The 22,588-nt window shown below is 41.5% G+C and overlaps 3 protein-coding genes across 3 annotated transcripts; 2 read left to right on the top strand and 1 right to left on the bottom strand.

Annotated features, from left to right (window-relative positions):
• The first annotated feature begins 96 nt into the window (after nucleotides 1–96).
• LOC133738817 (zinc finger protein CONSTANS-LIKE 13) lies at nucleotides 97–2,677 on the top strand. The gene is made up of 5 exons (XM_062166472.1): nucleotides 97–898; nucleotides 1,040–1,252; nucleotides 1,348–1,616; nucleotides 1,941–2,034; nucleotides 2,345–2,677. The coding sequence occupies exons 1-4, from the start codon at nucleotides 305–307 to the stop codon at nucleotides 2,029–2,031; spliced, it is 1,167 nt and encodes a 388-aa protein (XP_062022456.1). The 5' UTR covers nucleotides 97–304; the 3' UTR covers nucleotides 2,032–2,034; nucleotides 2,345–2,677.
• Nucleotides 2,678–13,574: 10,897 nt separating this feature from the next.
• Nucleotides 13,575–16,638, top strand: LOC133737820 (uncharacterized). The gene is made up of 4 exons (XM_062165308.1): nucleotides 13,575–13,621; nucleotides 14,318–15,387; nucleotides 15,614–16,275; nucleotides 16,499–16,638. Exons 1-4 carry the CDS (start codon nucleotides 13,581–13,583, stop codon nucleotides 16,559–16,561), a joined length of 1,836 nt encoding a protein of 611 aa, XP_062021292.1. The 5' UTR covers nucleotides 13,575–13,580; the 3' UTR covers nucleotides 16,562–16,638.
• A 1,252-nt stretch (nucleotides 16,639–17,890) lies between these two features.
• LOC133737819 (uncharacterized) lies at nucleotides 17,891–21,227 on the bottom strand. Its single transcript, XM_062165307.1, has 7 exons — nucleotides 20,466–21,227; nucleotides 20,292–20,387; nucleotides 19,079–20,010; nucleotides 18,889–18,979; nucleotides 18,654–18,737; nucleotides 18,018–18,294; nucleotides 17,891–17,934 (listed from the first exon to the last, which is right to left on the bottom strand). The coding sequence occupies exons 1-7, from the start codon at nucleotides 21,225–21,227 to the stop codon at nucleotides 17,891–17,893; spliced, it is 2,286 nt and encodes a 761-aa protein (XP_062021291.1).
• Between the last annotated feature and the right edge of the window lie 1,361 nt (nucleotides 21,228–22,588).

Genomic DNA, 22,588 nt, shown 5'->3' with positions numbered 1-22,588 from the left:
CTTTTGCAGAGAATTAATTAGCAGAGTAATTGTAAGTGATGGAGTAGTAAATAGCAGCTAACCCTAAAAAAGGTGAGGTTAAGTATGGTGAAACAGGTATCACTTTCCGTCGACGAAGCTAGAGCTTGAAAAATCAACCTAACGTACCCATCTTTTATGATGGTCCCTTGTTCATCAAGAAACGATAAGATCTGACCACCTCTCCTCCCACATTTATGCCTTGCCCTGTTCCAAAGCTACACCAAATAAATACCATCTCCCCTATTCAACCACCCAGAAAACAAGGAAAAAACCAGAGCAAGAAATGAATGGTTTCAAGGAAGAAGACGAACCAGGGCACCAGAACATGGGGCAGCAGAAGAAGAAGAAGAGGCTCTGTGATTACTGTGGAGTCTCCATGGCTCTGCTCTACTGCAGAGCCGACTCTGCTAAGCTCTGTTTCTCTTGTGACAAAGAAGTCCACTCGGCTAATCAGCTTTTCATCAAGCACACTCGGTCACAGCTCTGTGACGCCTGTGACGAAGCCCCTGCTTCTATTTTCTGCTCTACTGAGAGCTCTGTGCTGTGCCAGAACTGTGACTGGGAAAGGCATAATCTGTCGTCGGCGACGGTGCACGATAGGAGGCCGGTGGAGGGTTTTACTGGCAACCCTGGGTTGAATGAGCTGCTGGCGTTTGTGGGGTTTGAGAATCTGGATAAGAAAGGTTTGGTTGTTAGTGAGGAGAGTAGCGGTGGTGGTGGGCTTGATGGGTCTGGGCTTGATGGGTCGTTGGGTTTTTCCGAGGGGTTTTCGGATTTTCTGGTTTGGGAAACTCCCTCTGTTGTTAGTCTTGATGATTTGATTGTTTCGAGTCCGGCTCATAAGTTTCAGGCTATGGGGGTTCCTCCTCTGCCCAAGGTAATGAAATCTAAACCCTGCTTTGAACTCAGGTTTTGATTCCAGTGAGTTTGTTTTTGTAGTGAGGATTCTTGGATTGGAGACCATCTTGGGTTTTGTTGCAATTTTTGACTTGGTTTTGGGATGTTGTTGTTGAATCAGAACCGGAATGCTAAGTGTGGGCGACACAAGGAAGAGATACTGAATCAGCTTCGGGTAGTAGCAAAGTCTGAACCCAATTTGATGAATGAGGATGTAGATCTTAATTCCTTCATGAGATTCCAATCACCGGAGACTGAGCATAATATGCAATCAGGGGGTTTCTGTACAAATTTTGAACAGGATGCGGAGCCGCTTGCGTTTCCTGCTTATGAGGTAATGCTTCTATTATGTCGGTAGCTGAAGATCTATTTTTGAAACAAAGATGATGAAGTTGAGAAAAAGGGTCGACTGTGTTTCATTTCATGCAGGCACAGGAGTTTGAGGCTAATCATTATGACAAGTCTTCAAGTCAAGATTTCTTCCCAAAAACATTACAGAGGAGCTACCTTCAGGACTGTTCTATGGTTCCTGATTTAAATTCGAATAATGATGGCACTGCAAGTCATGCTAGTGATGGTTTTGGAGGGCAAATGAATTCTGAAGCCTCTTCAGCTTTCCCAAAAGTTCCTTCACATGAATGTACTCTAAATAGAGAGTCTGCACTCTCAAGGTACAAGGAGAAGAAGAAAACAAGGAGGTATTACACCACCATCAGACTGTCTAGAATTCTATATTCATTTTTTTGGAAATATTTTTAAAAAAAAATTGAAACTTGTTTGATTGTTTTAGGCAATTTATAACTTTTATGTGCTCAGATCATGATATGATTATATCGAGAGTTTTACATACATCATTATGAATTGTGAATAGACTGCCTAGCCTAATTAATTCACATCAAGTGGCGGTGGTATTAATTAACTTACTTATGCACCTACATGTCTGTTTGAATGCCGTGTATATCATCTTTTCAATATCTTTAGAGCTTGTTAAATGACATGTATTCCTTCAAAAAAAAAAACAGGTACGATAAGCACATCAGGTATGAATCAAGGAAGGTTCGAGCAGAAAGTAGGACAAGAATTAAGGGACGTTTTGCAAAGATAGATAACTAAATGGTATGTAATTATGACATTTCCAATATAGTTTGCTTTCCTCTTATTAACTAATCATTTTCTTCTTGCTGGTAGATCTGCATTATGTATTTCTGTATGAAGTCTCAATTTCTGCATTAATGTCTCATGTATGCATCAATGTCACATTTCATTTACCTTCTGATTCTTATTGCAAATTAGTTGCATCTAAGAAATAATGCACTGGTAGTTAGCAGGGGCGTCGATGAACAAACTTTCCTCTTCTGATGTATTTTTACTTGGGATCCAGTTTCAACTTTTCTTAAAATGAAAATATTTATGTGGTATTTGGCAGATATGGTAATCAGATCATGAGTGGGTCTTGAAGGTTTGTACTGAGAGGTGGACAAGATTTTATAACATTTTGCAAGGTCGTGGAAGCACTGGTATGAAGTCCTACCAAAATGCTTATTACATTTAGTTTAGTTACTAATATTGTATTCAATAGCTTTTGAAGCTAAAGCTTGGATGTTTTTTAGATTGCTTGTTTCTACAAAATGTGAAATAGTGTTGTTTAGGCTCCTCCCTTCCTAGTCAAATTGCTAGTTAGTGATGATGTATAAAGCTTCCCATGTTCCAGTTAAACCTTTTTCTACTTTGTTATGCAGTTGTCATATGATTACAGGTTTCTTATAGCACCAACCTAGTAAATGGAGAAACATTCTGATAAACCATATTACATCTACACAGAAATCTCAAACCAATATGGTACCTACAAGAATTTAGTTCAAAATAAAACAAGATAGAAATTGATCTAAATTAAGAAACAAATATCCAAATACTATTTTGGTGTCCTAAATCAACTTTCTAGGCATCACCGTACCATTTGACTAGATTCAACTTGCAAGACTTTTGGGAGAATAAGACACAGCGTGTCTGGTGCTTCAATGTCACACGTAGATAGTAGATAGGGAGATTTATGTTGTGCTGAGAAGAGCAACAGAGAAGATCTTTTCGGGCCAGAGCCTTCAGATTTTCTTTTTCTCTGATGAAGCCAAGTGGAGTAGGTCAACTAAATTTTGCTTTCAACTTTTCAGTTTTAACCAAATATGAAAGATATTTTACTTTCTGATGCATCAGTCAAAGGACCAGCTGCAAGCTAATTAATGTCCATTGGAAGTGCAAGAAATAATTTAATTCCTTGCTCTAAAACAAGTCACGCGCATGGAAAGCTGTCAAGTCATCTTTGGTCATAGTGAGAGTCCTATTGAAACTTGAATTTCAATTAAGTTGTGTCTTTCATATATATCATGTAATATTGGCCTTGTGGGGAGATTAATGTGATTGAAAGTTTATCAACAGTGCATGCTCTGTTCTTTGGTGAGTGATTCCCAAACCCTATCATCTGGTTGAGTGATTCCCAGATTAAACCCATTGCACCAGCACCCCATATACACCTGCATCACTTTTATTAATATTTTTGGATATTGCAGTAAATATCCTTGGGGATTCTGTGTTTTATAGCATTGAATTTACACCAAGTTTTAGAGATTTGTTTTGGGGGGCAGATACTGTTGTATGTGTGCTTGAATATAGGTATTCACTCCATATATTGAAACTGTATTCTGTGACAAACCTCAAGAACAGTCTAATGAGTTCCATGGCCAAACCAGTCCTATCCGTTATTATCTACATTTTATCTACAAATTTGTTTCCATCAAGTACTGCTGCATTGGGAAAACCCACTAATGGCTTCTCCATGAGGCTCATCCACCGTGACTCGATCCCGTGAGTCACCAGGCAACCTCTCCAATGCTCAAAGCATTAACCTACTTGTTAATCGATCACTAGTTCAATTAATATCAGCAACACTACCAGCTCACACACCATATGTCCTCAAACTGTGCGATCAGGGGCTGAGCTTCAACGTCATGGTCTCTATAGCTCATTCTACTCTTTGACACTGGCAGCTCTTTCAATGAACACAATGCGAAGATTGCAGATAACCAGGCCACAACCGCTTCAACCAGACTCAAATCATTTTCCCTAGCCTTATAGTCGCTCTTCTACCATTACACCTGTCCTTTGTAACGATCAACACCACCTATGCAACCCAGCACAATGCAGTGGTAATAATCTTTGCACCTTCCATCGAAACTACAACGATAGGTCATCTGTCACTGGAATTCTTGTTCATGAAACCTTCACTTTTGGTTCAAGTGTGGGTGCTGCCTATTCAGAACGTGCTCAACTGCTTTTTGGCTGTGGCCTCAACGAGAGAGGTATTAATTTTGATCGTCCAGGCAATTCGATAGCATGAGGAATTAATGGGAGCATCTTGGAGTGAGTATTCTCTTATTAGCCAATTACGTGCCCGCGGACTCGGTGGTTGTTTTTCATATTGCATACCAGTGTACCACAGTTTGGTGCTGCTGGTCAGGCTCCTATTACTTTCTTACGATTCGACAGCGATATTCCTCAAAGACAAGGCTTAGGTACAACAAGTTTGGTCCAGTGTGGTGACCTTGGTCCATTATCACTTGAACTTAGAAGACATAAGCCTTGCTGGTCGACCACTTGGTATCCCAAAACATGTTTTTGTTCCAAGTAGAAGCAACCGCGGCACGGTCATAGACACTGGAACTGATATTTCACTGATTATTGGTCCTGCTTTCGATATACTCAAAAAAGCCTTGTTGAACCAGTTTACTCGCCAGTTTCTGGATTCTCTGTGATTCCGAGACAGCATGGACTTGAGCTCTGCTTTCTGGGACCTGCCTATTTTGTAACCTCCAATCATTGCCTTTCATTTTATAGAGGGCTCCAGTCTTGACGTTCAGCCTCAGAACTTGTACATATATTTTGGGTGAGCAGACTAGTGGTTGCAAATATTTTTGCCTGGCAAAGGACCACTGGTCTCACTCTCATAGGAGCATACCAGCAGATAAACCAACCTATCATATTTGACACCCAAGTTAGCAAACTGCAATTTGGACCCGAAATTTGTCGGCTACATGCATATTAGCTAGCCAGTGTTATACTAAAGTTTGTAGGAAATAAATTGCATGAGTTTCGATTCTTTTAATGGCAGCAGCTTCTTCAATTCGCTTATTTTAGTTACCATGAATTCAGTTTGCTTTTTCACGTTGAACAATAATACACTTACTGTTCTCTTTCATTTCTCATCTGCCATGAAACTTGTGGATGTTTCTAGATTTCTAAAGTAGCCTGCAGTCATCTAGTGGCCTTGCTGTAGTTTAAGCATGGGAAGCCTTCAAGTTTAGTTCAATCACTTTGATTAGATTTGCTGCAGACTTAACACAAAGGTGAGAATTGCACTTGCATTTCTTACCTAAAAGAAGAAACTAAAAGCATATAAATTAAATATTCCGAAAATTGTGTAAAAATGCCTATGTATTTCTTTATTTACTACAAAGGTACGCAGCTGGTGTTTCTGGTGCTGCAATGTTACACGTCGCTGGGTAGGGAGATTCTTGTTCTACTAAGATGAAAACAAAAATAGAGAACTTTTCAAGCTGTAATCTGACAATGATTGAACAATTGAAGGGCAATATTGCCAGATTCTGAAGAACAATGAGATCTCATATCCATCAATTTCAATCAACTTAATGCTGATGAAACGGGGTAGGTCAAAAGTTTAGTTCTTTCATTTGGCACATTAGTCTATATGTTTCACTTCAAGATCTGATAACTTACTACAGAAAAACGATAACATTTACTGAATCACTAGCATAATTAAACACATTTGTTGGTCACTTTCACAGTTTTGCTTAACGCGTACGTAAAATCTGAAAAACTGAACATTTTGATTTCTTAAACGAAAACTCCACATTTTCTTTTTGAAAGGAACTCCACATTTTCTATGCTTGATGTAACTAAGTAGGGAAAATTCTACAATGTGTTAACGTATGACATGCATACAATTGCCTCAAAGTGGTAAAATGAGTCCTCAAAATAGTAATATTAGTCATCAAAGTGGTAACATGAGTCCTCAAAGTGGTAAATTTTCTTAGTTACCACATGAGTCCTTAAAATAGTAATATTAGTCCTCAAAGTTGTAACATGAGTCCTTAAAGTGGTAAATTTTCTTAGTTTACCATATGAGTCCTCAAAATAGTAATATTAGTCCTCAAAGTGGTAACATGAGTCCTTAAAGTGGTAAAAATAGTTGATGTATGAGAAATGTTAACATACCATAGCTTTAGCCACTAAGTAGAGTAACTAAAGTGTAATTTAATTAAAGACTCATTAATTTTTTTTGTCTTTTTAGAGAAAAAGATTTCATAATTAATTATTACTAATGCATGATTTGACTAAGGAGTAAACCGGTTACAAAAGCTGATGACCTGTGATATGTTGGTAAGTTATAATTTCAACATTATAAAGGTCATGGGTTCGATTCTCACTGAAATATGTAAGGGTGGGGTGGGTTAAGGGTTTTCTTTAAAAAAAAAAAAAAAAAAAAAAACTGTTACAGAGAAAAACAAGAGAGACCAGTGTTAATGCTTGGATCCGTGGGGATCTAATTAACGATAAGTAAAGAGAGAGAGAGAGACACAAGCGAAGTATAGTGGTTCACCTCCCGCCTTAGCGGGAGACTACGTCCACTTGAATGTGTACTAGTATGTCGAGCCTTGCGGCCTAACAAGATTACAAGAGATGTAATGAGATGTGATGGAATGGTGGAATGGTGGGAGGAGGCATTCCTTTTATAAGTCAAGGAAGCCATCTCCTTTACTTGTTCTTCGATGTGGGACAAGCAACCATACAATTCTAGCTAGTTCAAGAAGCATGTAGAAAGCCATGTTGTGGAGGCATCTTGGCAAGGGCGGGAAGGTGGCTTCCCGGTGGCGGATTTGCGACTTCCGGATACCGCCGCGTAGCCTGAACATAGGGCTACACGATGCATGTCTCGGTTGGGCCTTGCCATGTCTTGTGGATGTCCCAAAATGGGTGTTACTTATGCTTGGTGATGTAGAGAACTAGCCTTGCTAGTGGAGGTATCTACAAGTCCCCGAGTAAGAGTAGCTTCTTGGTTGGGGAGTTCAAATCATGAAGTCATCAAGCATAAGTAATATCCGAGGGGCGCACGGCCCCTACAAGTCCCCGAGCTCCGCAAGCAAGAAGGGACTCGCTTAATCCTGCACAATGAGACAAAAAAAACACGCATGTGTAGAATGCTTGTTGTATTGGTTACCGTTCGTATTAATGGAACGCGAAAAGAATTCGATTTGTAGTGAGCAACAAATGGTAGAAGAATTCAATATTCCATTAATGTGTATGAACATGTAAAATATTGGTAGTTGTATATGTGGATCTTATAGCCATATAACACGCACAATAGATAGTGACAAGTGTAATGGGTGTCCATATAAAATTGTGGGAGTAGTCCCGGTGACATCGTATGAAGCGTTTGTGAACTTGGGGCTTAAGTAAAACATGTTGGACATGATCGAGCAAGTTGGGTTGTTCGAGCAAGTTGGGTGTAGTTGAGTGTGTAGGCGTTGTGCGAGCATGCGAGGCGTGGCCCAAGCGCAAGTCGTGGCCATACTCGATACCCAAGCGAGTCGTAACCCGAGCAAGTCGTTTATCCGAGCATGTTTTAGTAAGTCGTAAGTGTCACAAACTTCTAGATGAGTGTCACATATTTATTTAATTGAGTTGCAATTAAGTAGTAGCATGGCATATGTGTATAGCATGTACTTGTAGTAAAGTTGCTAATAACATGTTGTAGGCATGCATAATGGTCATGGAGACATGTATGGCAATAGCTCTAATCGCAAGAGCGGAAAAGATAAGATATGGTAACTTATCTTGTGCCAATTTGGAGTGAGTTGGAGTTGTCCAAGCATGACGCTCTATTGCCCCGATGTACCATAGTAGATGGTCAATAACTTCAATGATCGAAGAAGTACTCGGTGATTGTCTCTCCTCGAAACAGAATAGTTGATTAGTACGAGTATGTAAATAAATCAACACTAGTATCTTACATATGTACTTTGATGAGATATTTAAGCAAAGTGTATATGCGATGTACGTAGTTGATTACAAATGACATGTTGCATTTGTGTGCTTCCAATGTGATATTCAAATTGACAATGAAATTTACAGATTCATTTTTAGATGAGATAGCATGCTGTCAAGTGACAGCCTTTAAGTTAAACGGGCATGCGGCCAATATAGTACACATATAGTTGTGTGTGTAGCAAAGTCTGCATATAACATCATTATTATGTTTAGACAATCATGCTATAACAATTGCTGCATGCATGCTTGTACACTTAGGAATGCTTACGCACGTAACACGATAACCATGTATCAATTAAGAGAATATATAAGTAATAGGCATGCTGATTGACAAATGATCTGGACATACATCTACTTTGAATGTAATCATGGTAGATAAACATAACTATTTTAGCATGATACCATGGGCATTTGACCGTGTTTGAGAATTTTGACTTATTCTTGCCGAAAGAATAAACCATATTTGGATTCTCTTAAACTTTGCACAAATGAGAGACACGTATATCTAGAATCGAACATGCATTCTCCAATAATCGTCAAATTACATGTGTATTGAGTCTAATAGCAGTAAGTGGTTTACAACACCAAGACATGTATTCATATTGATGATCATATGAATATAAAGCTCAACGTGATTATGGGCTGCCATGCACTTGTTTTTTGAATGGTGTCTGCGGTCATGGTAATGAATATATTAACCATATAGATTGACGATGCGATGGGCCTTGTATAATGAACAAGTATTAAAGCAGTTAGAGGGATGTGTACTGTAGGCGCCATGCAACAAGTGTATGATATGTGTCGTTGTATGGGAGCATAGCAGGTCATGTGATGAAGAAAACATGGCACGTAGTAGGTAGAGTAGCAGCTATGATAATTGTGAACATGCTTTAGATAATTATACTAGGCATGTATGTATATCAGTATATAGCATGCTTCGGGTTTGCACAATGAGAGACAGAGATTTAAATTTGAAGTCTTATCTTCTTGTTAGCCAAAAAGCTTTGAAGTGCTGCTATGCCCGCCGCGCAAGGTAAGTGCTCGTCATCAGCAAAGATCAGCTGAGTGCGTTATGTGCTTGTGCGTCAAGTAAGCCAACGAAGAAGGCCGCTGGCTGCCTGCTAGTGTGACTATACTGAGGTGATGAGCTGTGCTGCACATGGTGGCCTCTGACAAGTGGTTTTGCGTCATGAGTGTTCGCAGCACACTTCACGTTGACAGGGTGTTGGGCAGCTGCTGCAATTGATGCCTTGATGTACTGATCAATTTATGGGTGGTGTTGATTAGTTTCGGCAATTGACGCTAGGCTTGCTGTTTGTTGGCGAAGTAACGAGTCAAAGGAAAGTGCTTTGCTTGGCGGACTAACAAGCCACCGGCGGTGCTTTTCTTGGCGGTACCGTGCCTGGCGGAGGCTTCCCAGTGATGGCTATCTGGCGGAGTATGCCTAGCGGTGACGCTCAGTGGCGGAGTTCAGCGGTGACGCTCAGAGATGATGCTCAGCGGCGGAGGTTAGCGGTGGTGCTCAGCGGAGTTCAGCGGTGATACTCAGCGGCGGAGTTCAGCGGTGATGCGCAGCGGAGTTCAGCGGTGACGCGCAGCGGTGATGCTCAGCGGAGCTCAACGGTGACGCTCAGCGGCGGAGTTCCGCGGTGACGCTCAGTGGAAGAGTTCCTCGGTGATGCCAGCGGTAGTGGGGCTCGTTGGCGGAGCTTTGTCATCGGTCTCTTAATTCTTCGTCAAGCTTGTTCAATTATTGAATGGCAATGAACAGTGTGATAAGAAGTGACCTGTGCTTTACGCTTTGGAGTGTGCGTTCAATGTTGGTGAATGAGGTGTTGATGATGGAGCTTGGCGCTTGCGCCTTGCTGCTGCTGGCTGCCAGTTACCATCGCAAGGCTTGGCGGTGACCTGCTGGCGCTCTAGCTGGCTAGCTTTGCTAGCGGACCGGTGTGCTGGTCTGCTGGCGGCTTAGCGGTGCGTCAAAACTGATGGGCGGTGCATCAAGATTGCCTTGAGGTTGTGCTCCGCGGTGCTGTGTCAGACGGAGGTGGAACTGGCCAGCAGTGGATGACTTGGTTGGCGGTGGCTCCTAGCGGAGCGGAGGTTTGGTAGTTGGCGGAGCTTGATCGGATCAGCAGTGTTTGATTAGCGGCTCTCTACCAGCGGGGCTTGGTCAGCGGTCCTCTGGGCAGCGAAGCTTGATCGGCGGTGCAGCGGAGCTTGACTAGCGTTGCTCACTTGGAGCTCGATGGAGATTCGACGCTAGCTCAGCGGAGGATCGAAGTTCGGCGGAACCGTGCCGCTAGTGCTTATCCCTGGGTGCCGAGAGAAGTCCTCTGGGTGTCCAGAGCAATTTGGCACCTGCAAATATTTTTTTTTTTTTGTAGGTCAGCGTTGACCGGACCCTGATGGGCGTTGACCGACCCTAATTTGATGTTGAATGAGCGTTGACTCGATACTTTCGGGTCAAAGTTCGTGGTAGGTGACAAAGCCTTTGTGTTGGCTTCCCACAGACGGCGCCAATGTTAATGCTTGGATCCGTGGGGATCTAATTAACGATAAGTAAAGAGAGAGAGAGAGAGACACAAGCGAAGTATAGTGGTTCACCTCCCGCCTTAGCGGGAGACTACGTCCACTTGAATGTGTACTAGTATGTCGAGCCTTGCGGCCTAACAAGATTACAAGAGATGTAATGAGATGTGATGGAATGGTGGAATGGTGGGAGGAGGCATTCCTTTTATAAGTCAAGGAAGCCATCTCCTTTACTTGTTCTTCGATGTGGGACAAGCAACCATACAATTCTAGCTAGTTCAAGAAGCATGTAGAAAGCCATGTTGTGGAGGCATCTTGGCAAGGGCGGGAAGGTGGCTTCCCGGTGGCGGATTTGCGACTTCCGGATACCGCCGCGTAGCCTGAACATAGGGCTACACGATGCATGTCTCGGTTGGGCCTTGCCATGTCTTGTGGATGTCCCAAAATGGGTGTTACTTATGCTTGGTGATGTAGAGAACTAGCCTTGCTAGTGGAGGTATCTACAACCAGCATAAGGTTTCGTGCAAGCAGCAACTGGTTGCATGATCGTGCCTAGAGCCGTTTCCAGCCAGGTGAGTGTATTAGCGGTGACAGTTAACAAGTATGAAGGAGAGATGATCTCTTCTGTAATCGGATCAGAACTTAGTGCAGTAGTGGCGGCTGGTTTGGAGGTGAGAGGAAGCGCCAAAGGGTCGGGGGCCGGTTTCGATCTCCTTGTTCTGGTCAGCAATGGATTGGTGGTTTGCGCGCAGTGTTGAAGCAACAGAGTCGGCAACGCGTTTCCTATTTCTTTCTTGGTTCTGGCCAATTTTTTTTTTTTTTTTTTGCCACTTGGATTGCGGATTGCTAACTGCTCTTTTGCGGAAGAGCGGCAGCAGATTATCGAGTTAATGCGGTGCTAAAAGGTCGGCCGCCGAAAAGCTTCGGTGGCGGCGGTGGATTGACAGAGGTAGGCTAGGGCTTCTGCTCAGTCTGCTCGGGTTTGGGTTGTTTGGCTCTATTTTATGGACCTGTAGGGAAGGTGCCTTACCATCCTCATTTATCACTTAGTGATAATTAAGGATGGGTCTGGCCTAAGAGGTGGACCTTCTTGGACAGTTGGGTTGTTTTATGGTCTAGAATCAATTAGTTTTGGATCATACTGTTATGAGAGTTGCTCCTATTTGTTGTTTATCTAGAATAAGATTGTCAAGCACCTTATGGATAAGGAGTTGCTCCTATTTGTTGGCTAGGAAGTGACTTTCTATTGGTATCACAATTGCGTGATTGGCTAATGAGAAATTAGAGAATGATTTTAAGAATTCACTTTAATTTTAAGAAACCACCTCATGCGTTTCTCTCTGACTCTCTCACGAGAGGTTTCTCGTTCGCGGCTACCCAACCCTAGCGGCGGCGTTGTACCTATGATCGGACAGGCTGGGCTTGCCCTCTTCTCTGGTCGTCCCTTGAGTGGCGGTGCTCGGTTGCCCCGTGACTCTTTTTCCTTTGCTTCTGGTTTTCTGGTGGCAAATACTGAATTTGTTGGTGGATCTTCTGCCTATGTTGATGGAGACTTTACTCGATCTTGTCTTGCTGCTCTGTGGTGGCGGTGGTGGTAGGCTCGATACTGATGGCAGAGGGTTGATATCTGGATCGGCTATCAAGGCGCGTGTTGGTGGATTCGACATTGAAGGCTGGGACTTGGATCGGTGTGTTTTGCAGCGGGTTTTGGGGGTTAGCTGGGCTGCTATGGTCAGGACTTGCGGTGGCGGTCATGTTGCTGGTTGTCCTGACAGAAATCTGGCTGGCATCGGCGATGGAGGCAAGGTCTGTGGCGGCGGTTCTGCAGGGGCTGCAGACGTGATGCATGCTAGTTTTCTCACGGGATGGAGAGTTTGGGCTTTGGGCTGCTGCCTGTGGCTTTGGGCCTCTTTGGTCTCTAGATTTTTATTTTTTATTTTAGGTTTGGGCCTGTATTCTTTTTCACGAAAGGATGTTAGGTCTGTTTTCTTTTTCTGAGTGGGAAAGATCGACAAGATCCTAGTAGCCTCTTGTTAATTTTATTTGTTTCTTGGGGTTACTTAGTTTCTTGTTTTTGCGCTTAACCAAAAAGTTGGGTGTGCTAGGGGTGTGATGCGTAGTATGCTTGTGTGAGGGGTGTGCTAGTATAGTGTGCTCTATGTAATGGCTTTTTCTGACAGCCCTAACGGGCAAGTCATTATTGTACTGCTTGCTGAATTGGATAATGGATGACCTTTTCAACTCAAAAAGAGAATGATTTTACCCTAGAAGACATGAAGTTTCTTTGTTTATAAGTTCGCTAATTATAGCAAGCTTATCATCGACTTGTAGTGAGTTTGTTTTTACTTAGAATAGGGTTTCCGGATTTTCTTGCCGGCTGTTTTGTTGTAAGTGCAAATTGACTCTAGCTATTGGCAGTTTCCCGGCTATTGATTCTAATGATATTAATTTCTATTCAAAAAAAAAAGGGTTACTCACATTTTAAAATAGTCAAGACCATTAGATATATTATTAATCTAAGGGAAAATGATCGTTTACCCAATTTTTGGGTCATTTAACCCCATTTACCCAAACAGTCTAAGAGATTCCCCACTTAATCAACAGTTTTCATTTTTAAACCCCAATTACCCAATCTTTTCCTCACGTGCCTGTTTTATCCAAATTTGCTGACCCTTTTGCCCCTCTATAACTGAAATGCTTTCAAATTGTAACAGAAACGTGATTTAGGGAGCGAAGCTCTCCGATTTTAGAGAGAGAGAGAGAATCGGCCGGGATTGTAGAGAGAGAAGCTCCCTGGTTTTTGATAGTGGAGCTGTATCATTTTAGAGAGGGAGAGAGAGAGAGAGAGAGGAGCCGTGCGATTTCAAATTCTGGAGAGAGAAGCTCCCTGGTTCCGGCGTGCGTAGCTCTCCGGTGATTTCAGTGTGGGAAGCTCTCCGGCGATTTGTATTTAGAGCTGGTGGTAGAGGATTTGCGAAGCCTAGAGAGAGAATATCCGCTGCTATTTTCAAATGGAGCGAGGTCGAGATGCTCTGTGTGTTCCTCCACTGCGGTTTGTTTTTTTTTTCTTTAGCTCTATCTAATCTGTTTGAGTTTTAGCTCGATTTAATATGTTTAACGAACAGATCTTCTTGTGTACGAATTGTTGTGTTATTTTCGAACTGAATTTTCTGAATCAGAGATTCGTGTTATGTTTGTTTTGGTTTTGAATTGTTGTTGCAGTTTTGTTATGAATTTCCAGGTGTTTTTGAGTGCATTGTGTTAGTTTTGATTTTCTGTATTAATTTCGTGTTTTTATTGGTGAATTCATGCTTGGATGAGGGTTTGAGCTGTTTCCGAGGTGATCTGGTAGCTCTGATTAAATTTTTGGGAGGCAGTAATATTTCTACTGGGGGGCAGTAATGTGTGTTCAATGATATTTTAGTATCTATAATTGTTGCTTGCTGATCTTTTATTTGAATTCATTTCAATTTATTACATTTTCGAAATTGTTTTTGCTGTTTTGACTATATTATTGGGGACCAGTAGTATGTGTATTGGGTGGCAGTAATGTTTTTATGTGATATTAACTCGCTGTAATTGTTGTCTAGGTATCCTTTTCATTATTTTAAAAGTAATTTGGTACTGCTGCTATTTCGTTGTGGTAGTTTTGATTAAATCATTGGGGGGCACATCTCAATTTAATGGGGGGCAGTAACATGTGATGTAGGTTTAATAATAGATTCGTTCGGTTGTGTTTTCTTCGCAGGTCTATGGTTGATCCTCTGGTTGCTAGGTGCCTTTACTCTGGCAAAGGTTATATGATTCCTTTGAATCAATGCATGAGCTACTCTGAGTTGTATGAAGACATTTTCCGTACATTCCAGTTTTTGCCAAGTGATATTATTGAGCTTCAGTATTCAGTTCCAGGTTGTGAAGTTTGTTTTCTTCGTAACGATCGTGATTTCCAGATGCTGTTTTGCTCTGCTAGAATACATAGGTTAGAGTGTGTCGATATTTCAGTTTTAAAGATTGGGGGAGGTTGTAGGAGAACTTGTTCTGTGGATAGTGGGTCGGAAGTGATTGATGAAGATGATTATTTGGGTGATGCATTCAGGACTGAAGTTCACAAGACGTATTTGTCTGATGAGTGGAGTTCTTATATTCATCATGTCGGGGATAAGTTTCATGGTGCTGTTGAGCTCCGTGAGAAGCTCAGAAAGTATGCAATTGCAGTTGGTTTCGAGTTTGTTTTGCTGAGAAATGATTTGGACCGTATTCATGCAGTCTGTGCAAATGTTGGAACCGAAGGATGTGATTGGCATCTTCGTGCTTTTTCATCATCTGCCAATGGTTGCCTTTACATAACAGAGTTGAATAATATTCACACTTGCAAGGGTGTAGTTAGGACTCAAAAGCACAAGCTTTTGGGATCCAAGGTTGTCAAGACTTGCATTGCTGCTGATGTTAGCTATAATCTTTCATTGACGCCAAGGGAGATTATGAGCAAGTTCAAATCAACTTATGGGTTTGATATTTCCTACAAGGTTGCCTTGAAAGCAAAGCATCGGGCTAAGGAAGCGATTTATGGTTCCGATGCAGACACGTTTAGCAAGTTATCTTGGTATAAGGAAGCTGTTTTGCAGAGTAATCCCGGCTCTTCTTTTGTGTTGGAAGTTGAACCATCGACAAATCGTTTTCAGAGGCTTTTCGTAGCTTACGGAGGTTGTGTAGAAGGGTTTCAATTCTGTTTGCCTGTGTTGTATGTTGATGGAACGTTTGGTAAGAGCATTTACAAGGGGCAGATTCTGTCTGCAACTGGAAGGAATGGGAATCAAGGTAACTGTATTGTTTATTGCCCCCCCTACATTTATTATTGGCCCCCAGTAATATTGGCTTTTGTTATAGTTTCATCTGTGTGCTTAATATTTCTTGTTCTAGTTTCTTTCATTGTGATAGATATCATTTTTACATTGCTGTGCGACGCTGTGATAGGTTCCTGCCGTTCAATATCAACATTATTGGCCCCCAGTAGACTGATTTTCCTGTGATCTGGTTTATGCAGGTTTCTACCCTCTAGCCATATGTTTTTGTGATTCTGAGACAGATGCAAACTGGACATTCTTTTTCAAGCATTTGAAGAGTCTGCTTGAACCTCAAGGAAGAGTTATCACATTTATTAGTGATCGGGGTGTTGGATTGTTGAGTGCTTTCGATAAGGTATTTGCTGGTAATCCTCATCTGTTTTGTTACAAGCACTTGGTGGCGAACCTTGCCGTTAAATATAGGGGTAAAGGTAATTCAAAATTGATTGAAGATGTTAAGCAGAAGTTTTTTAAGGTTGCATATTCCTCTACTGAGAAGGAATACCGTTTCAATTTGCGGTTGCTTAGAGCAGTTGGTGGTGCCGATATTATTGACCCTTTTCTTGCTGAATTGCCTGTGGAAAATTGGTGCCGTGCATTTTATACTAGTTGCCGATATGGAATTATGGCTAATGGGATTGCTGAATCATTCAACTCTTGGATTGCAATTGAGCGTTTGATGCCAGTCTATTGTATGCTGGACCAGACAAGAATTAAACAAATGGAGATGGCCGGTAAGAGGAGGGAAGAGGCAGAACGTTGGACCACAGAACTAACTCCCAAAATGGAGGAAAGATTGAAGGAGCAAATGGAGAAATCTCGTCGTTTCAGTGTCCATTATTCTAGCCCTGGAGTTTATGAGGTTCGATCTGACTTTTCATATGTAGTCAACATCTCCGATCATTCATGTTCATGTGTGAAATGGCAGATCAATTGTTTTCCTTGTCCTCACGGCCTTGCTGCATTACAGGCTGCTTCTGTAAATGTATATGATTATATTGATAAGTACTTTCAGGTTGATATGTTCAAGAAGAGCTACAGTTTTCCTATCTATCCGATAACCAATGTTGATATGTCTTCTTCAGAATCTGCTTCTGAATGTATATTACCTCCCCTTTCGAAGAGGCCCCCCGGGAGGCCTAGGGTGAAGCGGTTCAAGTCGGTTGGAGAGGCTGAAAAGAAGCTGATTCGTTGTGGTCGTTGTGGCAAAATGGGCACTCATAACAAGTTGAGATGCACTGAACCTCTCGTTCAGTAGTAGTATATGTTTCTGTAAAGAGTCGTTAGGTTTTGAATTTGTCTACTGGGGGGCAGTAATTGGTTTATTGGGGGCCAGTAATTGTTTATATTCATGCACTAATAATCATTTTTCTTTTAAGATGTCAGATTCTTACAGTTGGGATGATTAAAATAGTTTTTACACAGCTGAATTTAAATTTTCCAACAGGTTTAATGCTTACAGGTGGTTTCTGGGGGGCAATAAACATATTAGTGCCCCCCAGTAAACACATCAATTCAAGGACTCCTTGTATATTCAGGCTCAAACAAGCATTATTCTTTTCAGAATACAGAATTATACGTTTGGCTTCTTTGCAGTTGCTTTTAGATAGTTTAAGTCAATTTTCCAACAGGTTTAGCTGTTTTTAGTGCTTACAGTAGGTTTCTGGGGGGGGGGGGCAATAAACAAATTCCTGCCCCCCAGTAATGTCAACTTTTAAATGACATCTACTTATTTGAAACCCTTTTCAAATGTTGCCAACAAATTTAAAAGCCAACTGAGATACTTCTGGCCATCTACTGGGGATATTAGTAGGGCCCAATAGTATTCTGACCTACAAACAACAAATTACTGGGAGGTAGTAACATGTCTACTTTGGATCATTTTGTGTAAGGTGCATGCTCCTAATTGAAGTCAGCCCAATAATGCAGTTCATTTCACCATAGTTTGAAGATAAGGCTAGTACGAGAACTTTACAATCCCTACTCTTCGGATACGAAATCTACATTTCTAAATATGTTATATCTTATCTCGCTCCTCACTTTCTGCCCAATAGTAGGTGCATGAACCTCTCAAGCAATCTTTTCCTCATGTTGTCCCCGCCTTCCTTGGTTGGTTCTATGCCATTTACTATGCTCTCCATGTAATGGAGCATAAAGGGCCCGCAATCACCACTGTAAAAAAGTAAAAATAATTTATGTTTATGAATGTAGGCAGCAACGACAAATGTTACACAACTATTATGACAAATAGGTTGCTTTAATTTACTTACGATGATGTGTTCTGTTGCGGGCAGTCAAAGTCTTCAAAGAGTTCATAGTCTGTCTCCACAACGTTATTCTGTAAGATCCAGTTTCTGGTTTGTTTTTCCTCCTCGGTCATTGCTTCTTCAACAATAATTAGGTTGTCCTTATCATCTTCGCCTTTGCATTTTTCTCGAGTGATATTTGGATCTTGGCTTTCGCCCCTTATTCTCATCTTAGTCAAGTTCACAACATGTATGAATTTCTGTATGTGCTTTACCTGTTTTTTGCAGACATGGAATTTTAGTTCAACAAAAGCATGATAACAGTATGGAAAACATAAATCTGCATTTGTGGAATTACTACATACCACTCTTGCTGCATTCAGTTGGTACTTCTCCTCATTGGTGAATTCATTGATTGGTGGCCTCAATGAATTCATATGACTGAACCTCCTTGTTTCATTGTCAATGACCAGCAAGGTGTAGTGCATGCTTGTGGTGTGGTGAATTGGTACTAGCACCTTTTTGAAACGGAAGACTGACCACAGGGGTTCATAAATCATTGTCTCGACACCACACTCAAAAGGTCTAGTGTCCTCATCTTGTTCTTTGGTCTGTTCATACTTTATAGCATAGTACTGCATACAGAACGTAACCAAGTTAATTCAGGGTCAAACTAAAAATTATTGGGTAATAATCCTTTCCTGACTACAATAAAACACATTACTGGGGGGCAATAATGTGCCTACTGGCCCCCAATAGACCGACATATACCACTTGATTTACATCCAATACGAAAGAAATAAACAGAACATCTTCAAAACACAAAATGATATATATTCAGTGCCAAAAATTGGGGAATGATCACTCTACTGCCCCCCAGTAGAATGATTACTTCCCCCCAGTAAACACAAATTGTACGCCATAATTTAGACTAATACACAATGTTGCTTTCCAAAAAACACATAATTCAATGTATTTGGTTTAGGCTACTTACCCCTGCGTCGACTGTGAGGAATCCCACTTGCGCATTTAGCTTTTCTGCATCAGACTTCAACAAGTCCATATAAACGCTGATCACCTGCAATTGGGTCATTGGATCTTTCATCAGAACATTAAAAGTGAACAAGAGTAAGGAAAATTGAGTGAAATACGCATTTTACTGGGGGGCAGTAATCATTGTCCTGGGGGGCAGTAAATCATTAAATGGAGCCTTTCATTGAAAGACTTACATCAGTTTCGATGTCCCCCTCTTGGATGATTACTCTTAAGTCGTGCTTGGTGATCCGGCGTAGAAGATCAATGCTGGTCCAGTACTCGGTCCTATTCAAACAAAAACATTTGATTCCAATGCAGATTTTATCAATATGATAAACAGAAATTGAATTGTTGTACCCATTTTAAACCAGGCTGTGTACTTACGTGTCTTTCACAGCAACGTTGAAGAAGTCTCTATAGTGCCTTGCCACTGCTGGGTCCAGTGTCCTCCATGTTGGCTTATCGCATTTAACACCCTTGATCTTGATATTGTTCAACATTTTTCTCTGGGCTTGCAGCATGATTCCTGCTTTCTTAGGTGCAGCTCTCTTCGTAATTTTTGCTTCTTCCGGAGTGTCGTACTCCCACTCCTCCTCTCTAGCCTTCTTGGCAGCCCTCCGGTATGTCTTCACGTTCTTCACTATAGAATGTATCTCCGGAGTTTTCTTCTGTGGTTCCTGTTTGGCTGGGGTCCCTTCCCTCTGTTTTTCCTTTCCCATTACTCCCATCACTTCCTTCTCAGCAATAATCCTTATGATGTTATCGAGCTGTTCATCTTCCTCTTCATTCCCATGTACTTGTTGCCCCGGTTGTAAACGGCTTTCATCTTGTTGTCCAGGTATTTCCTCTGCAATAGGAAACGTTGACGTCACCGTGTCCGTCGACTTTCCCACACTGGCTGCATAATGGGTCTCCTCTCCTACGCTTTGTCCAAAGTTTGGATTTTCATCCTCAACTTCATCTTGGGGGACCACTTTCGGCATGAAAGGAACTATCTCAAGTTGTTTTTGTGGTGGGGGGACCTCTCCTTTCTCCTTTTCAAGCCGGATGTACAACGCCCTGATGAGGTTATTTTTTGCCCTCTTTTCAATTTCCAGCTCTTTAATCCTCTCATCGGCAACCTTTAGTTTTACCCATAGATCTTTGTTCTGTGCATTCAGTTCCTCGTTTGCTTTGGCAAGCCTTCCTAGCTTTGCCTCCATTTCTTTGGTGGGCTTTGTCTCACCAATTGCTGCTTCCATCTCCCTGATTAGTTCCTTGATATTCCCCGTCAGCCTTTCATTTTGTTCCTCTTCCGTTTGGCTTGCCTGGGGCACCTGCCAAAATTTGAACCAAAACCTGTAAGTTATTGGTCCCCAATAATGTGTTTACTGGGGGCCAGTAATAATATTATTGCCCCCCAGTAGACTACCATAGAAGCTCATATGTCATTTTAAACAAGCCAATTTTTTAACATTAATAAACAAACATCAGTTATTCATGTCATAGGCTTAGTTTAAGGTATAATTGAACATGTGTCAACAAATTACTGGGTCCCAATAATGTATCTATTGCAACCCAATTGCTGGCAACAGACAAGCTCAGTTGAGCCACTCACCCAGTTGTCAAAGCTTGGTGTGTCCTGCACCTCATCACCCATCTTGAGGTCTTCCAGTCCAATTTTCCCTTGCCACGGTCCAGCTTTTATCAGATCCTGTTACATTTAACAAGTCAGTAATGTGTAGTAAACATTGGAAAGAACATAGATGTAATGTTTTTGTAATTTGCTTACCACGGCTAAGTTCTCGTTCCTGTACAGCTGTTCCAAGCTAAATATTTCCTTTATCGACCATCGGATGAATCGTGGAGTTTCATTCTGCTTTCCAAGTATCCAGGTCTTTGCCCTGGTCTTCTCAAGGAACCAGTAATATATGAGAAGAAGGCATCCATTCAAAACAGATGGACTGTTCCTCCTATACTTTTGTAGCCCTTCCATCAAGAAGTTCAGAATTAATCTTGGCCAGTTGTACATGTTTATGTTCTCAATCCGTTCACATACGGCGACCATATCCCATGTGATCCGAGCACCGGTTCGGGTGAAAAAGAATGTGCTGAATAGATATGTGATCATTAGCACGGCTATCTTCCTGGCATCTTTCTCTTTTGCCGGCTTTGTCAACTCAGTTACCAAATTCGATTCCACCTTTGTTCTGAGGACAACATGCGTCTTTAAAGGGCTGCCAAAAATTGGAGAGTCTTCCATCTCTTCCCTCACCACCCTCGTGTTCACATTGAACACTTCTCCTTCAGCCGGGAGGTGAAATAAAGTCGTGATATCCTCCTCCGTTATTTCCATAACAACATCCCCAAACTTCCACTTGTTGTCTGTGCGGTCGAAGTGCCTCATGAGTATCTCCAGGTCCGCTTCATGCTTGTGGAGCTGGATCTCGGTTATCTTGTCCTGCCAGAACGGTTCCATCATTTCTCCAAAGTCTGTACCCTTCAAAATCTCCTTTGTCTTGTCTGGTATTCTATCCTTGTGTGCATTGACCATTCTCCAGAATGCACTGAGCGTGCACTTCTGTTGCTTCCACTCAATCTTTGCTTTTTGGGTCTCACTTTTCTGCTCTTCCTTCTTGATTTCAGCTTTCTTTTTCTTCTTGGCTTTCTTCCTCTTTGTTTTTTCTTCTTCTGAATCCTCTTCCTCTTGAACAGGTTTCCTTTTTGGTTGTTGTCTTGTTTTGATTACGAACCTCTTCGTTGTCTGTTCACCTTCTGATTCGGATTCTTCTTCTGATTGTCGTCCTGAATCTTCATTCACTTCTTCTTCAGCAGATTCTTGATTAGAATGATGTTCTGCCTGTTGTCGCTTCCTCTTTCTGATTTCGTCAAATTTTTTTTGCAGGGTTTGGTTAAACGTTGTATCAGTGCAGTTATCTGAACTCTCTGAACTCCTGTCATCTTCTTCTGAGTCACTCATTATGGTGAATCTTGGTCTACCCATTCTACACCAAAACAAAACCAACATGATCATTCTAAAATAGTAAAGAAAAGGGTTCTGACCCCGTATGCAGACATTATTGGGGAGTAGTAATGTGTCTACTGCCCCCCACTAAACCAACTGAAATTGCACCAGATTCAAGGATTCACAGTGTATTGCACATTATCACAAAGAAAAACACAATGATCATTCTATAATCAACAAGAGATGATGACTGTCTTCTGAGGAAGACATTATTGGAGGGAAGTAATGTGTCTACTGCCCCCCACTAAACCATCAGAAATTGCACCAGATTCAAGGATTCACAGTGTATTGCACATTATCACAAAGAAAAACACAATGATCATTCTATAATCAACAAGAGATGATGACTGTCTTCTGAGGAAGACAGAATTGGGGGGACGTAATGTGTCTACTGCCCCCACTAAACCATCAGAAATTCCTCCAGATTCAAGGATTCACATACTGCACCCCAATATCTGTCTACTGCCCCCCACTAGACTGACACAAACCTCACACTTTCCATCAAACATTACACCGGTTCCTATATTTCGCTGTTTATAGAATTTATTCACACTCAAAGCAACAGTTAATGTCTAAAAACCCACATTATGATGGTCAATAATATCTCTACTGCCCCCCAGTAGACTGACACAAACCACACAATTTGTTTCATTTATCGACTACTGCAGTTTAACACTACATTTACTGTGGAATATCAGTTTCAGTCCGTCAATAAATAAAGCAGTCATCGTTGGCCCCCAATACAAAGTCTACTGGGGGGCACTAATGTTACGACTTTTATGGTTATGACCCCAGAATAGGCGTTCAATAACACCTCATTTTCTCTAAATTAACTGTTTAGAATCGACAAGCAACATTCGTATCAGATTTTCTCAGTGAGGATACCAGAC

Source organism: Rosa rugosa, chromosome 3 (genome assembly GCF_958449725.1).
Source record: "Rosa rugosa chromosome 3, drRosRugo1.1, whole genome shotgun sequence".
Lineage (NCBI taxonomy): Eukaryota > Viridiplantae > Streptophyta > Magnoliopsida > Rosales > Rosaceae > Rosa > Rosa rugosa.
Note: the sequence above shows the minus strand (reverse complement) of the source record. Positions and strands in the feature narration are given on the sequence as shown.

Bases quoted from the DNA above. Each gene is read 5' to 3' on its own strand.
- LOC133738817 (XM_062166472.1), top strand. From the start codon at position 305: ATGAATGGTTTCAAGGAAGAAGACGAACCAGGGCACCAGAACATGGGG. The intron at 899-1,039 runs GTAATGAAATCT...TTGTTGAATCAG, and splicing joins GGGTTCCTCCTCTGCCCAAG to AACCGGAATGCTAAGTGTGG. The intron at 1,617-1,940 runs GTATTACACCAC...AAAAAAAAACAG, and splicing joins GAGAAGAAGAAAACAAGGAG to GTACGATAAGCACATCAGGT.
- LOC133737820 (XM_062165308.1), top strand. From the start codon at position 13,581: ATGGAGCGAGGTCGAGATGCTCTGTGTGTTCCTCCACTGCG. The intron at 15,388-15,613 runs GTAACTGTATTG...TGGTTTATGCAG, and splicing joins TGGAAGGAATGGGAATCAAG to GTTTCTACCCTCTAGCCATA. The intron at 16,276-16,498 runs GTTCGATCTGAC...TGTCTTCTTCAG, and splicing joins CTAGCCCTGGAGTTTATGAG to AATCTGCTTCTGAATGTATA.
- LOC133737819 (XM_062165307.1), bottom strand. From the start codon at position 21,227: ATGGTCAATGCACACAAGGATAGAATACCAGACAAGACAAAGGAGATT. The intron at 18,738-18,888 runs GTAAGTCTTTCA...ACCCAATTGCAG, and splicing joins AGGGGGACATCGAAACTGAT to GTGATCAGCGTTTATATGGA. The intron at 17,935-18,017 runs GTAATTCCACAA...TGCAAAAAACAG, and splicing joins TGCAGCAAGAGTGGTATGTA to GTAAAGCACATACAGAAATT.